At 44.0% G+C, this 15827-nt stretch overlaps 1 protein-coding gene across 6 annotated transcripts in view; it reads left to right on the top strand.

The window, feature by feature from the left end:
• Positions 1 to 15827, top strand: part of TBXAS1 (thromboxane A synthase 1) — a 185324-nt gene that overhangs the window by 98155 nt on the left and 71342 nt on the right. For all 6 annotated transcript variants that reach the window (XR_013524216.1, XM_002751938.7, XM_035254599.3 and 3 more), the window contains one exon: positions 1574 to 1690. Coding sequence is in view for 5 of the 6 variants with exons in the window: in XM_002751938.7 (XP_002751984.2) it covers positions 1574 to 1690 (117 nt within the window). In the remaining variant the exon portion in view is untranslated. The remainder of the gene's footprint in view (positions 1 to 1573; positions 1691 to 15827) is intronic.

Genomic DNA, 15827 nt, shown 5'->3' with positions numbered 1-15827 from the left:
TGCTGGAGACCGGAAGCCTGAAGTCAAGGTGTCAGCAGTGTTGGTTTCTCCTGAGGCCTCTCTTTGGCTTGTACATGGCTATCTTCTGCCTGTATCCTCACATGGTCTTCCTTCTGTGTGTGTCTGTGTCCTAATCTCCTCTTCCAAAAAGTACACCAGTCATGTTGGATTAGGGCCCACCCTAATGACCTTATTTTACCTTAATTACCTCTTTTTTTTGAGATGGATTCTCGCTCTGTAGCCCAGGCTGGAGTGCAGTGGCACAATCTCAGCTCACTGCAACCTCTGCCTCCTAGGTTTGAGCAATTCTTCCTGCCTAAGCCTCCCAAGTAGCTGGGATTACAGGTGTGCGATAGCACGCCCGGCTAATTTTTGTATTTTTAGTAGAGGGGGTTTTGCCATGTTGGCCAGACTGGTCTCGAACTCCTGACCTCAGGTGATCTGCTTGCCTCAGCCTCCCAAAGTGCTGGGATTACAGGTGTGAGCTATGGCGCCCAGCCTTAATTATCTCTTTAAAGACCATATCTCCAAATCAGCCATCCCTCAGTATCTTGTGGGATTGGTTCCAGGACCCACCCTTGCTCAGGACACCAGAATCTGTGGATGCTTAAGCTTCCGATATAAAATGGCATAGTATTTGCATATAACCCATGCACATCCTTCTCTATGCTTTAAATCAGCTCTAGATTACTTATAATACCTAATACAATGCCTATGCATCAATTCATTTACATGGATTCAGTGTAGTTCTCTGTACAGGGGAACTTCAAGTTTTGCTTTTCAGAACTTGGTGGAATTTTTTCTGCATGTTTCTGATCCATGACTGGTTGAATCCACAGATGCAGATTGCCCAGATATAGAAGGTCGACTGCACAGTCACATTCTGAGGTTCTTGGGGTCAGGATTTAAACCTATGAAGTTTGGGGTTGGGGAGCCGAATTCAGCCGATAACACAATGTTAGGCTGTCAACTGATGTTTGCTGACTGAGGAAAGAATGAATGACCAATAGAACATTATGGCAGGCATGCTCTTGGAGGCAGCTCTCCTGACACACGCTTCTGAAGGCCTCTCCTTTTTCTGCCTTCCCCCTCCCTCCACCCATACAGCAAGGGCCCAGACGAGTGAGTCTCTCAACTCCGGACACATCCTAACCAATTCAGTCGCACAAAAACCCATGCCATGAAGTTCAGACACGAAACTAATTCCTAGGAAAGGCTAGGCCATCTCCAGGAAGCCTGCTTTGTTTATCTACAGAGAATCCCCTCTCAGTAGGGGATCTGCAGAACACACACACAGAAGTCATTGGGTTGTCTTTACGACAGATGTCTGCACTGTAGTGGGGTACAACTGAGCTTCCAGAGCTTGCCCGTTTGCTCCCTCTGGGCTCCGGCCGTGGATCTTCCTATCATGGCCCGCAAGCCTTTCTATTCTTCCTCTGTATCCTTGCAAGAGAAACCTCCTAACTTGTTGGTCATTGATGTACTTTAACCAGGGTGTTTGTCATGGACCTGTATTGCCACCAAGGTGGCTTTGGCTCCGAGTCCTGACCCTCTGCTTGCTACTTCCCAACAGGCATCGGGTTTGGAGTTCAAGTCCGTAGCCAACAGTGTTCTGTTTTTACGTGACAAAAGGTGGGAAGAGGTCAGAGGTGCCCTGATGTCTGTTTTCAGTCCTGAAAAGCTGAACGAGGTAAGACATGAGGAATTCAAACTTTCTTCTCTTATGGAGCAGATGTCTTCTCTCCAAATCATGATGGAGAGCCAGTTCATGTTGCGTTACTTGCCCAGGTGACACATCAAAAGGCCTTGCCCACTGCGACCTTCAGGCCTCTCTATTATGCACAAATCACCGGACGCTGTGCTGAGTGTCTCATTACTCCAGCCTCCCACATCCCTGGTTGCCATAAATGAATTGTGAATCAACAAGTACACAGGGCATTCGTCTGTGTCCAGAGACAGAGCTGGAGGTGCTTTGGGGACCCCAGGAGAAAACTGTAACAGTGTCTGGCAGATTTTCATGTATAATGGATCACCTGGGGATCTGGCTACAATGCAGACTTTGATTCAGTAGGGCCAGGGCGGCCTGAGAATCTGCATTTACAACACCCTGCCAGATAATTTTGTTGTTTCCAGACAATGAACCACACTTTATGTAGCAAGAAACTAGAGAACAGCATGAAACAAAGGTGGGCTACCAATTGCGTCTTAAAAAGGGAGGTGATGGCAGAGAATGACTGGGGAGGAGTGGGCGATCATGGCAGGAAGGAATACCCAAGTTCACCTCTAGGCCAAGTTCAAGGGAAGGACAGGCTCCACAAGATGCTGCCAGCTCTCTAAGGCCCTGGACACTCTCCTTTCCCTACTCAATGGCCCACTCTTCTCTACCAGCTGTGCACCCAAAACCTGGTGTTTGTATGGCCTCCAGACCAGTTTCTCACACACCTGATCCTGACTGCTGTCTTTCCTATCTCAGCCTGACAGCCCCCTCCATTGCTGGTCTGCCTTTGGTGTTTGCTGGGAGAGAGAACTTGAGCCCTTCTGATGTGAAGTGATCAGGGGGCTTCTTCAGTTCCAGTCTCAGGTACACAGACGTCTCTAGAGCAAGGGAGCTTCCAAAGCTTGGCTGGGGTGCCCTGGGCTTCTGCCATCCACCCTGTCTGGATGTTCCAGAGTAGCCTGTCTTCAGTTCAATAAATGAAAGCTACTTTTAGCTTAAGCTCAAGATGCTCACCCATATGGTCCTGATTGAATTCCTATAAATCTTCTGAAGTCCCCAGAAGAGGAGGGGGTTCCACACCTCATAATATCCAATTAGACTCACTCAGAAACTAATGATCCCTTTCATTTCCAATGAGGTTTTGATTCGCATTTCTATGGGTAGCCGTTGGTGTTTGGGGGCAGAGCCTGTCTCTGTTTGCAGCTGCAGCTCACGCTCACACAGCTCCGTCAGGTTCCAAGGGTTGCCTGTTTAGACTAACACACTGCCTCTTCACCACATTCCTGCAAGATAAATACTATCATCCTTATTATTACAATCACATTTTGCAGAGGAGGAAACTAGGCACGGAGAGATTAAGTAGCGGGCTCCAAGTCTCATAGCTAGTAAGCAGCAGAGCCAAAATTAGAACCCAGCTCCAGTGAGCTCCTCGCATCTCTGTCTCACTGCTTGTTACCTACATGTGATTTTCCAGTGGTGCTCAGAGGCCACCTAGGACTGTCTGGAGGGTGCAGGAAGGGGAAGTGTAGCAAATGGGGCCTCGGTGGAAAGCAGGGGGTGGGTCAGAAGCAACACTTCTCTATTTTCTGCCTAAGTTTGGAACCAACTGAGGTATGGAAACAGGTTTTAGGCAAAGGAAATATAATTTTCTCTTTTCTTAGTGGTAAAGCAGTTTGAAAAATAGAGCCCACATCTGATCACATGGGCTTGCTATGCTAATACTTCACCAGAATGGGACCATTGCAGGAGGGTGGCAGATGCCATCAGGGCTGGCCCATGGCCCACACATGCTCAGTTCTTTCCTCCCAGACTGGCTCTGATACAGTGTAGACAGCAGGAGACAGACAGTGACTCAGATGCAGCCATCAGCAGCTGCGGCCCGCTGGGATCACCTGGGGCAGGCTTTGAAAACTGTTGCTGCCTGGGTCCCACACCTAGAAATTCCGATTCAGTTGGTTTGCTCTGGGATGCAGCCTGGCTTTGAGGACCTTTCTTCAGGCTCCCCAGGTGACTGTATGTAAAGCCAGTATTGGGAACCACTGCCAGTAGAAGTTTGCCACAAGGACACGGGAGGAGGGGGGCACCTGCTTCCACTGCGGCAGTGAGCTCTGCTCACATGGATCTGTGTTATCTATTGAGGATTCACGTGAGAATGTGAAGGAAGGGGCTGCTTCCTAAAGTTAGAAACCACTGCTCTAAACCATCCTGACAAGCTACATGGAGTGTGCCCCTTTACCACATCCACCCACTGAAAGGTTGAGTTAGCCAAGAGAAGGCCAGGGGAAGAGAAGAAAAGTCGCCGAACCTATGGCTGTCGTCACTAATGTGTATATGTCTTTATTCAGAAGCAATGGCTTCCCTGTAGACGTAGAAAGAGCCTCATGTGTTACAAAGAAATTGGTGAAGAGTATCTGAGAAAAGAAGAAAAGAGAAAGAAAGAAAAGTAAGCAAGGAAAGGAAACTAAGGCTTAGCAGTCCTGCGCTATGGTTCTTTGATAGGGGCTTTTATCATGGTCTAGATTCCTTTAACCTCTTACAGGGGATACTCCAGAAAGTGATTCACTGTCGTTTCCCAAGCAAATTCAGCACTCTTGGGGTCCAGTCTTCTCCCTCTAGTCCCGAAATCAAATGCATAGTGCCTGAATTAATTGCAGAAAATAGAGTTCCTCAATATATCCACAGCATTAAGATGCTGAGAGAAGCCAAGCATGGTGGCTCACGCCTGTAATCCCAGCACTTTGGGAGGCGGAGGTGGGAGGACCACCTGAAGTCAGCAGTTTGAGACTAGCCTGACCATCATGGTGAAACCTCATCTTTACTAAAACTACAAAAAGTAGCTGGGAATGGTGGCACACACCTGTAACTCCAGATACTCGGGAGGCAGAGGCAGGAGAATCACTTGAACCCAGGAGGCAGAGGTTGCAGTGAGCCAAGTTCACACCATTACATTCCAGCCCTCATCTCAAAAAAAAAAAAAAAAAAAGATGCCAAGAGGTAAGAGAGATTTCATAGACCCCATTATTTACCATACACTATCAATAAACTTGAAATTCCATTGAAAGGTATTTTTTTCTACCCCATATAGTTCAATTTAGGTTATTGGGTTTCCGTTTGAAAGAATTCCATCCCAATGGCAGGAGTAGTTAACTTTTTCCCCACCTCTGGGGATTTTAGACCTGGCAAGTTGAAATTTACTGGGAGGCCCCTAAGGAGAACCTTCAAGACGAAGATGGCTGTGCAGATGGAGCTCAGGTAGGATGGGGAAGAAAGATGGTCTTCAAAACACAGACACGTACAGCATATGTGTTAGATATGGTACTTGGGGAGAACCATACTTAAGGGAGGAGCAGAGGAGAAACGTATAAAGAAGACTCAGGAAGAGCAGCCTGAAATGGAAACCAGCAGAATGTGGAAGGGAAAAGCATTTCAAAGAGGAAGGAGCAGCCAGAGGTGTTAAATGCTGCTCACATGGAAAGAAACACGAGGATGCAAAAGTGCACAGCAAAGATAATATTTCTGAAATGTGAAACCAATGTACGTCTGTTTCATGCTCCATAGATCGTGTTCCCTGTCATTTTCCCTCACCCACGGAATCACTGGCACCCACTGCTCCTGACGGTGCCTCCAAGTAAGATAGTAGATGCCATCCGGAACAAGGAAGTAGTTGCTCAATTTTCAACTGTACGTTAGCAAGCTTTATTAGGAGAGGAAAGAGTTTTCCAAATCCAAAAGCAGCTTCCCTTTGAAGAGCAGGGGGTTTGAAGCTCTAAGCTAGATGCAGAAGATGACAAGGGGGGCTGCTTCTGGGCTGTGGAAGATGGGTGGAGGGGACAAAATGAGGAGTGTCCTAACTTCTTCCCTAAAACCTCCTGGTTTCTGGATGCTTCCTCAACCTTTAATCTCCCAGCTGCCTTTGTCACTGGTTCTCAAACCTTGTGGGACCAAGGACTACATGAGAATCACCTAGGACCCATGATAAAAATGCATAATTCCAGCCACCCCAAGATTTACAGAATCAGAATTTCTAAGGGTAACTGAGAATTCATGTGCCACGAGGTCCCTAGAGAGACTCTGCTGAGAGCCAGAGTGGAAAGCCTTGGTGCTGTGAGTGTTCCTGCTGGTCCCCTCCCTGACCGTCTCAGACTGACTGCATCTCCAGGCTCAAAGGACCTGGCCTCAGAACCCCCCTCAATGCTTTCTTTTTCTCTGTGGAACTATCACCATCCCATTTTGTTTACCTGTTTATTGTATGTCTCCTTCTGCTAGATGGATGCTTCAGGAGGACAAAGGCTTTTTTCTTTTTTCTTATGTTCTTTATTTTTAACTGCACACACTAGGTACATAATAGACATTCCGGAACAATTAATGAATGGATGGATGAAGAATTGAAGAACCAAGAAGCTTGCTACCTATTCTACCTAAGGATACATGATGAAACTAAGCTAAAAAAAATGAAATGAAAATAATTTTATCAAGAAAAAATTAAGTAAGAGGATATAGCAAGCTGGCTTTTCCTTTAGAGAGTTACAGATATATATACACATTCACAAAGTCACAGACACAAAGAGGAAAATGAGTCATAGAGACAGAAGATAGCTCAGAACTCTGAGCCACAGATAATCGGCTGTGGGTACCTGAGTCCATTTTCCTGGAAATAACTTTGAAATACCACCATTTCTAGTCCTTTCTGAATTTGTAAGTAGCCTTTAGACTTTCGTTATCAAATATCAGAGTTTATTCTTGAAATAAAGGTTTGTTTTCCCTTGGAATTCTGAGACTCTCTCCTTTAGAGCCTTGGCAGCCTAAGTCCCTCTCTACCTGAGTCCTTAAGTATAGTTAATATTCGAAAGCTCTGGATGGTGTTGTCTTCATTTATGTGGATGTTAGGTTGTCTCAGTCAACAATGCTTGAAACTTGCTTTAAAATCAGCGTCATATCAAGAAGCCATATTTGTATTTAAAATGAAATTGTTTTTTTGTCTTATGTCATACCAAGGATAATCTAGAGAGACAGAGAACCAGGAAAAAAGAGATGGGTGCACCCCCAAGTCAGGAAAAAGAGAATATTGGAATCATAGTTTATGACAGACAAGTTATTGGGATTGATAGTAAAGGACGGCTGAGCATTCCTGGAGAAAACTGATTTTTTGTTGTTAGGGAAGATCTTGTCTCATTAACTGGCCAGAGTTTTCACTCCGTCCCCCAAGGAATTGATGTTTTAAAAAGCACAACTGTAGATTTAGATTTTCACAGTCTTTTGCTAGATTCTTTACCAAAGACTATTAGTGAGTAGTAACCCTGGGATTGTGTAAAACTTTATTATGGATCAGGGACTAAATAGGTTTAATTTCAGGCAATAAAACTGGGGCTAAATTAGTACTTCTCTGAGGGAAAATGTATAAATAATGTGCTCCTCTGGGGACCCAGGCTAGCGCTAGCTTTATTTTTAAATTTTATAACTCATCTGAAAGAGGGAGAACACAGTGGAATCTATATATTTGTATATTCCTCTAAGCTGTTCTGATTTGAAAGATATCAAATCAATAGGAATAACTTTCTGAGTCTTGTAAGACTGTGTAAGTCAGCACAAAAGTGGCAGGTAACCTTCAGTGTAAGCAAGAATAAAAGAATACATTTAGGAGAAAGGCATCTAAACTGTACTTATATGAAGATGAACTTCAAGCTATGAATTACTGCCAGGGAAAAGGATTTGAAATATGGAGGACTGAAAAGGCCCCACAGTCAAATAATTTGGTGAAATATTACAAACTATATTCTTCAAGATTCACCATGTACCTGAGCATAGGAAAGGCTTGAGAAAGACCTGCAGTAAAGAAATCTGCTTAACTTTGTTTATTCTGGGCTCAAATCGGTTTTCAAAAGGAAAGAACATGGGTTGTTAACTTCATGGTTGGCTACTGAGAGAAAGGAGTCTCTTGATCAATTATCCTTTGCAGGTAGCTTCCATGAGGAACCCAGTTTTTGAGTGCCTCTAGCAGAGACTAAGCTTCAAATTGCATGAACCAGTCCAATATGGCAGCTTGTATGTTCTCCATCCTCAAATCCCAATATAAATGATGGGCTTTCTTCACTCACACAGATAACTAAGAGCTGATGGTACCCCACTGAGCAGATATGGGAGACAATGAATCTTCGTGGATGAGAGCCTAAGGATGTATGTGTCACTCAGGAGTGAACGAGCCAATCATGTTGCTCTGCATGGGGACTCAGTTAAAGAAAAGTCAGATAAACTGGGAGGCTGGTATCTCACCCAGCACTGATGCAGCTCTCTGCCTAATTTTTCACTTTTCATCCAGATGTTTCCTGTCAAGAAGGCACAGTCAATAATGTATGAATCTTAAAGGCAGAGGCAGATGCGGTTATTATTCCCTGTAGGCCTTTCCTGACTTGGAGAAGACATGTTACTCAAGAATGACTACAATTTTAAAAAATTTAAGTTGATACAACCAGCTTATGAGTAAATGCATGGCTACAATCATTTCAGTGCAAAAGTCTTTTCAGAATTACAGTCATCAGCACAGTTTAGTTCGGCCTTTAAATTTTCCCTGTAAACTCTTTGGACAGTCATATACGAGGGCTTCTAAAGCAGAACACAGCTTCCCAATAACATTAGAACAAGCAGCCTTCTCTAGGCGGCATCCGTTTCCAACAGTCTATTTTTAATATTTGCTTTTATTTCTTAAGCCTCCTGAACAATAAAAATGAACATCATTATAATCAAGTGTGGCTGCAGTTATCAATACTTCAGAGTCCAAAAATACATTGGCCTTGCCTGACCAGTTGCCCATTTTCCAGAATACCGGGGTATTTATCTAGCAGCGAGAGGCCATTATCCTGAGACACAGTCGTGTTCCACTGACACCTAATCTCCTAATTAAAATCAGTATAATGATGGACTGTTTAAATTCTGGTTCAAATGTTCCCTTTCCATTTGCATTTAAAAGAAAACACACTCCTCATCATGGGCACCCCATCCTGGGTTATAATTTGGCTTTCCTTTGCCAGAATTATAATGTCACTCTGACTTGCCACTGGTTAAATCTAAAAGAGCATCTCAATGTGCCTCAAAGCTTGGCTGTTGCTTGGCAACGCCAGCAGCCACTTCCTCATTGGGGTGACTTCTAATTGGTCACAACTCTTGACAGGAGCCACTGACTTATTAGATATGACACTTGATTATTCACCTAGATGGCTAGACCTGATACTTAGCAGCAGGAAATTTTACATAAAAATGAGTTGTGGATGTTTTTAATATCTGGGTAGCTTTTAGCAATGGTGTAGTGGAAGAAGGAAGTGGTAAGTTTCATTAGTGGCAATTTATTTTTTATTTATTGGTCACAAGTTTAGAGCACTTGAAGGTATTAATTTTTTTTCCTTTTTTAAAAACCAGCAATGTGTTTACACCCCCAGCAGCTGACCCTTATTTATTCAAAAAAACCCCTCTGACATCAGCCCCAAAATATTGCCCGCAGGTCCACCAAGGGCCAAATCAGATGAAATGTTCAATTCAAAAAGGTTAACAAATATTTATTAGTTCCTATTTTTAAGTAATTTATAAGGTAGAAGAGCAACAAGGTACATAAATCACTGCATTATTACCAATCATGGAAAGCGGAGACAGACCTTGGATCCTGTTTTGAGTGTCAGAAATTGCTGTGGCAGGGAGGGAGCAGTGAGTAGCACTGGAATTGAGCCCTGAAGATGTTGCTGTTTTGACAGAGGGAGAAGGTGCATTGCAGGTGGAATGAGCTGCAGGAGTCAAGGCGTCTGGACAGAAAAGTACAGGATGTGTTCAGGGAATAGGGGAGTACAAATTGGCTGGAACACAGCGTACATGTAAGGGATTAGTGAGAGAGAAAACTGGAAAAGTAGGTTGAGGCACGTAGAGTTCACTGCTCTGTGCCGAGGGAGTGTTTGGTGCGCACTTCACTGGAGCTCAAGGAGCTATTAAATACTTGAAAGTGAGGGAGTGAGCTGCTCGGAACTCTGTGTTAGGAAGAAAAGTTCCATTTCAGCCGTTTAGCCCCCAAGCCAGCCATTCCCCAGACCCACGGGGCAAATCTTTCTGGTGCAGATGAGGGGGACTGCTAATCGTCAGGAGGAGTTGCCTCTTCGCAGTAGCCCCAAGTAGGGGCAGGCTCCCACGGGCCATGTTAGGACATCAAGGCAGTGGTGTCCACTCTGGCTCTCTTCTGACTCCTTCTTCATATGCGAATCCACAAACCACCCAGGCTATGCACCATCAACACATGGGGATTATCTCCATTTAGATGGACAGGGTTATGCAAAAGAGACCCTCTCCTTCTCTGTCTCTGTGCGGGAAATATGTTTTCCCTAGCACTCAGCATCATCCAGACTTTTAGGAACTCCCTTAAAGATGGTGTGGTTTTTCTTTTTCAAGTTCACAACATCAGATCTAGGTCATAGAATGACCTAGAAGTGAATAAACTAAGGAGCAAAGGAAATGTGGAGGCTGATTTTGGTGGGAAAGCAACAAGCCAGAAGTTAGGAGGTCTGGGGTTCTAGTTCTCATTTTAGCACAAAAATAACCAGATTCTGCCCTTCAGGTCCCTATGTATTCTGAAGTTGATGTATCAGAGAGGTGACAAAGGCTTTCTTAGGAATGAGATGTGTTGCTGAAAGTTCAAGGACCAATGATCTGACACTTTCCTGCCTGGAGCTAGGAATTTGGCTGCTCTCTCCATGGCCTCAAGCAACTGTCTCAACCTGGTGCTTTGTGACCTTCTTGGCATCCTTAAATATCAGTGGAAAGGGACACAATAGCTCATTACAATCAGCCTTTCATTTAGGGGAGAGGATGAGGACCCATGTTCAGAGAGATTCAAATGCCACACCCAAAGCAACACATAGAACCAGCAGGAGTCTCAGCTTTCTCATTCAGAGCGAGTTTTCAGCAAACCACATTGTATTCATGCTAAGAGACAGTGCCTCCGTCTGTTCGTTTCTTGGGTACCTTCTATGTCAAGGCTCTCAAGGAACATTGGTCAACCAGTCATCACACAGTTATTTCTAGAAAATCAACAGAATGGGGTGCACTATGCCCATTGCTGATATAACAAATACCAAAACTTCATTAATCTGTGACAACATACAATAGTTAACACAAAAGAGTGATATTGAAAGTGTATCAGTTGTCTATTGCTGTGTAATACAATTATCCCAAAACTTAGTGGCTTAAAACGAACCTTTGTTAGCTCATTGTTTCTTTGGATCAGGAATCCTGCCATGGCTTAGCTGAGTCCCTATGGATCAAGGTCTCTTGGAGTAGTAGTCAAACTGCTGGCCTGGGCTGTAGTCTCATCCAAAGGCTTGACTGGGGGAAGATCTGCTTCTAAGCTTCATCACATGGTTATAGGCAGGATTCAATTCTTAATGGAGTCTGGAAGATGAGAATCTTGTACTGTGTCTTTCAGTTAGTGGGGATCTACAAAGGTTTCAGCAAAGCATCACTGAAATAACAAGTATTTTTGGAAGACCTGGCCAAGCATGGTGGTTCATGCCTGTAATCCCAGAACTTCAAGAGGCCAAGGTGGGAGGGTGGCTTGAACCCAAGAGTTTAAAACCTACTTGGGCCACATAAGGAGACCCTAGTTCTACAAAACATTTTTTAAAACTTAGCCAGCTGTAGTTGTGTTTTTCTGTAGTCCAAGCTATTAATACTTGAGGGCCTGAGATGGGAAGATGGCTTGAGCCCAGGAGGGCAAGGATGCAGTGAGCTGTAATCACACCACTGCACTCCAGCCTCAGTGACAGAGAGAGACCCCGTCTCAAAAGAAAAGAAAGGAAAAGAAAAGATCCCAGAAGGCTCTTTGAGAAAACTTTCTTTAGTACACCTGGGTGTCAGGCACTGTCAAAGTCCTAAGAGTACAAAGATGCTTCAGCTATGGTCTTTTTTCTCAAAAAGCAAGATGACAACCATATTCCAGGTGACAGGTAACAACACCTGAACTAGGAAGCTGACTGAGGAGATAAAGATGAAGGAACAGGTGCAAGAAAAGCAGCAATGTTAACATGATCAGGCAAGAACAGATGGCTCTAACGGGAGTTGTACCTGAGGAACAAGAAAAGAGGAGAGAATGATTCCAGTAATCCGAACCAGCCTGCGAGGATGGACCCCTCCAGAGGACAGCTACCATGTTTGCACCACTCCCTGACTTCTTTGCCAAGTGTATTGCATATTTTGTTTGTAATCTTTGTCACAACTCTGCGAGGGAGGTATCACTTCCATTTTTGCAGATGAAGAACTAGACTCAGTGAGATCAGGCAACATACCCAAGGTCACACAGCTATGAAGTGCCAGGGGGAGGAAACCTACTAATTTGTAGCCTTTGAGTATTTGCTGTGCTTGGGGCAAGTACTCTCCAACAAGGTCAGAATCTTACACTCAAGGAAGGAAACTCAGTGGTGAGATCCTGAGGGTCACCAAAAGGCAGAGGAGAAGACTTTTGAGTAGCTCTCAGCCCTTCTTGGTCATTACTCTCTTTCCCACTCCTCAGGCCCTTTCTCCTTTTAGAATTCACTCTGTTGCCCTCTGCACCTTGACTCCAAATTTCACAGACACAGTTGGTAGAAAATCCGTTAAAAGAAAAAGAACTGGTGCCCATCAGTGACGGACTGGATAAAGAAAATGTGGTACATATATACCATGGAATACTATGCAGCCATAAAAAGGAACTAGATTATGTCCTTTGCAGGAACGTGGATTAATCTGGAAGTTATTGTCCTCAGTAGACTAACACAGGAACAGAAAACCAAACACCACATGTTCTCACGTACAAGTGGGAGCTGAACAATGAGATCACATGAACACAGGATGGGGAACAACACACACTGGGGCCTGTCAGGGGTGGGGTAGGGGGAGGGAGAGCATCAGGATAAATAGCTAATACATGTGGGGCTTAACACCTAGGTGATGGGTTGATAGGTGCAGCAAACAGCATGGTACACATTTACCTATGTATGGAACCTGCATGTCCTGCACATGTATCCCAGAACTTAAAATAAAATATTTAAAAACTGGGTACTTTAATTATATCATAATCTCCAGGTTATGTAGAACCTTTCTTCCTTGGAGAATTTCCTTTCCAGGCTGGGGATGGTGATTTCCCCTGAATGGTTACCACTGGTTACCAGAGAGCTGCTCAGCCTCACACTCAGCATCACCTCTAATAGGGACAACCAGTGTGAGAGGTGAGAGGAACAAAATGGGAAACTTTCTCCCCTAGTTTGGCTGCTGAACTGTTAGCCCTGTGTTAGTCAGCTTGGGCTGTCACAACCAAATACCATTGAGTGGGGGACTTAAACAACCCACATTTTTTTTTTTAAAGACACTCTTGCTCTGTTGCCTAGGCTGGAGTGCAGTGGCATGATCTTGGCTCACTGCAATCTCCACCTCCCAGGTTCAAGCAATTCTTCTGCCACAGACTCCTGAGTAGCTAGGATTACAGGCACCTGCCACCAGGTGGGGTTTTTGTATTTTTAGTAGAGATGGGGTTTCACCATGTTGGCCAGGCTGCTCTTGAACTCCTGAGCTCAAGTGATCTGCCTGCCTTGGCCTCCCAAAGTGCTGGGATCACAGGCATGAGCCACTGTGCCCAGCCCAGACATGTATTTTCCCACAGTTTTGGAGGCTGGATACCAGCGTTGTTGGTTTCCAGTGAGGCCTCATTTTCTGATTTGTAGGTAGCCACCATCTTGCTGTGTGCTCATAAGACCTGTTCTTTGTGCATGAGAGAGATATAGAGGGAGAGGGAGAGAGAATAAGCATAAGTGTTCTAGTGTCTCTTCTTATAAGGACACCAATGCTGTTGGATCAGGGCCCCATCCTTGTGACTTTATTTAACTTAAATTACTTCGTAGAAGCCCTATCTCCAAATACAGCCCCACTGGGAGTTGGGGCTTCAATGTATGAATTTCAAAGTGACCCAAACATTCAGTCTGTAAGAATACCCATAAGCCACTTTTCTTTTCTTTTTTGTAATAAATCACTTTTTAAAAACCTAATAACATTAATATTTTATCTGATTATAAGTGTAATACATGTGCATTGTGAAAAATTTGGAATAAAACAAAAATAAAAATCATTCATTATCCCATGAGGAAGATGAAATGTAACAAGCAAATGAGTCTCTTAGTAAGATCTGAGTGATAATAGCATTGTGTATTCATCTGTGTGTGTGTGTGTGTGCACATGCCACATTTGCCTGCTTGTTCAGAAATCTAGGAGAACTGCAGGGTTTGTGGATTGTATAAAGATTATGCAAGCCCATCAAAGAGAGCTTTTGTTTGTATGCAACTCATGTAAAAGTAAATATTCCATAACTGCTGTGTAAAATGCAAAGAAGAAAACCTGAAATGATGGCTATTGGCCAACATACAGATTATGCTCCGCTGTCTTATAATATTTTCTCTGCATTGCTTTTTAAAACATTTTTCATATTACATGCCCCATCTCATATCACATTAACCCAAATAAAAATGTCATTATCCATTCAGTTCAACAGACAGCAGGCAGAGTATAGCAGAAAATTACAGTCACGCCAGGCAGCAACAAAGGATTCTAGTCAAAAGCACGTAAAAGACCTGATGGTGGGCAGCTGGCCTGAGCTCCCTTTTGCACTGTCCAGGAATATGTTTGGATTCAGAATGAGTGGACCCTTCTTTATACACAGGGCATGGCTCTGAAGAGTTGTGTGTAAATCACATTTTATGTTGCATCTCTTTTGTTCTGTTAAGAAAGCTTCAAGCTTGATATCTAAAGAGACTTTCTTTCAAACAGTGTGTGTCTATATATATATATATATATATATATATATATATCATGCTACTATTCCTCCGAAATAAATCCAAAAGGAATTTTGTTAAACTAGGGTTCACTTGTACTGCTGCACTTATTAAGATAATTGAAGGAAGATAGCTGGTAAAGCTAGTCATATTAGTCATAAAAATGTGGCTTAAACTCTACTGACTTCTCCAACATTAAGGGTAGCCTGAGACTTCTTGGAAGTTGGGGCCCAGAGGCCATTTTAAGTGACCCATTTATATGCCCTTTTGTACTGATGGATTATTAAGTGAATGATTTGTGAGAATTTTTAAAAGCATGCAGTAGTCATGAAGCATCAACATAAAGATACTAAGAATAAATCAAGACAGTCATACTTATTTTTCTTTTTTGAGTCGACTTCTAGATAAGTAGGTGAGGTAAATCACATTTCTCTTTCTGCAAATCATTTGACAGTCTTCCCCAGCTGACTCATTGGTAAAGTGGTGCCTGGCTGAGTATTTACTTAGGTTCAGGTACAGGTAGGCCAAGAGCCAAAAACAGTGATGATGCATGATTCTGTGGCTACCTAAAATAGCTGTCTAGTGGAGGGCCACACCAGCAGCACCCAGGCCTGTCTACAGACCGACGAACCGAAGGAAGGCTTAGAAGGCACACTTACTAAATTTCACATAGAACAAAGAAAGAATAGCCAGTGTTGCAGGTGACGGGATTTTTTTTTTTTTTGAGACAGAGTCTTTGTCACCCAGGCTGGAATACAATGGTGCAATCTGCAACCTCTACCTCCCAGGATCAGGTGATTCTCCTGCCTTAGCCTCCTGAGTAGCTGGGATTACAGGCTCCTGCCACCACACCCAGCTAATTTTTATATTTTTTGTAGAGATGGGTTTCTCTCTGTTGGCCAGGCTGGTTTCAAACTCCTGACCTCAAGTGATCCACCTGCCTTGGCTTCCCAAAGTGCTGGGATTACAGACATGAGCCACGCTCCGGGCCAGGTGACGGGATTTTAATGAGCGAGTATATCTCTTGTTCTCCCACAGTGTTCAAACACCCCAGCACTCTAAGCCCTGTGGCTTTATGAACAGCAAATCCATTTTCCCAAAGTGGCCCTCCCTCCATGAGCCTTGGCCACAGGGGACTCATAGGTCTCAGATTCTCTATCATCTCCCCACTTGGGTGTGTTACGCTCTGAACGTTCTGCTCCTTGAGCTGTTGTTCAGCTGTCCATAGTGCTGTCCAGGCCACTGTCCCTTCCTTGGTTATGGCCTCCACATGGCAGCCTTCATGG

The sequence above is a fragment of the Callithrix jacchus genome, chromosome 11 (assembly GCF_049354715.1).
Source record: "Callithrix jacchus isolate 240 chromosome 11, calJac240_pri, whole genome shotgun sequence".
Classification (NCBI taxonomy): Eukaryota; Metazoa; Chordata; class Mammalia; order Primates; family Cebidae; genus Callithrix; species Callithrix jacchus.
Note: the sequence above shows the minus strand (reverse complement) of the source record. Positions and strands in the feature narration are given on the sequence as shown.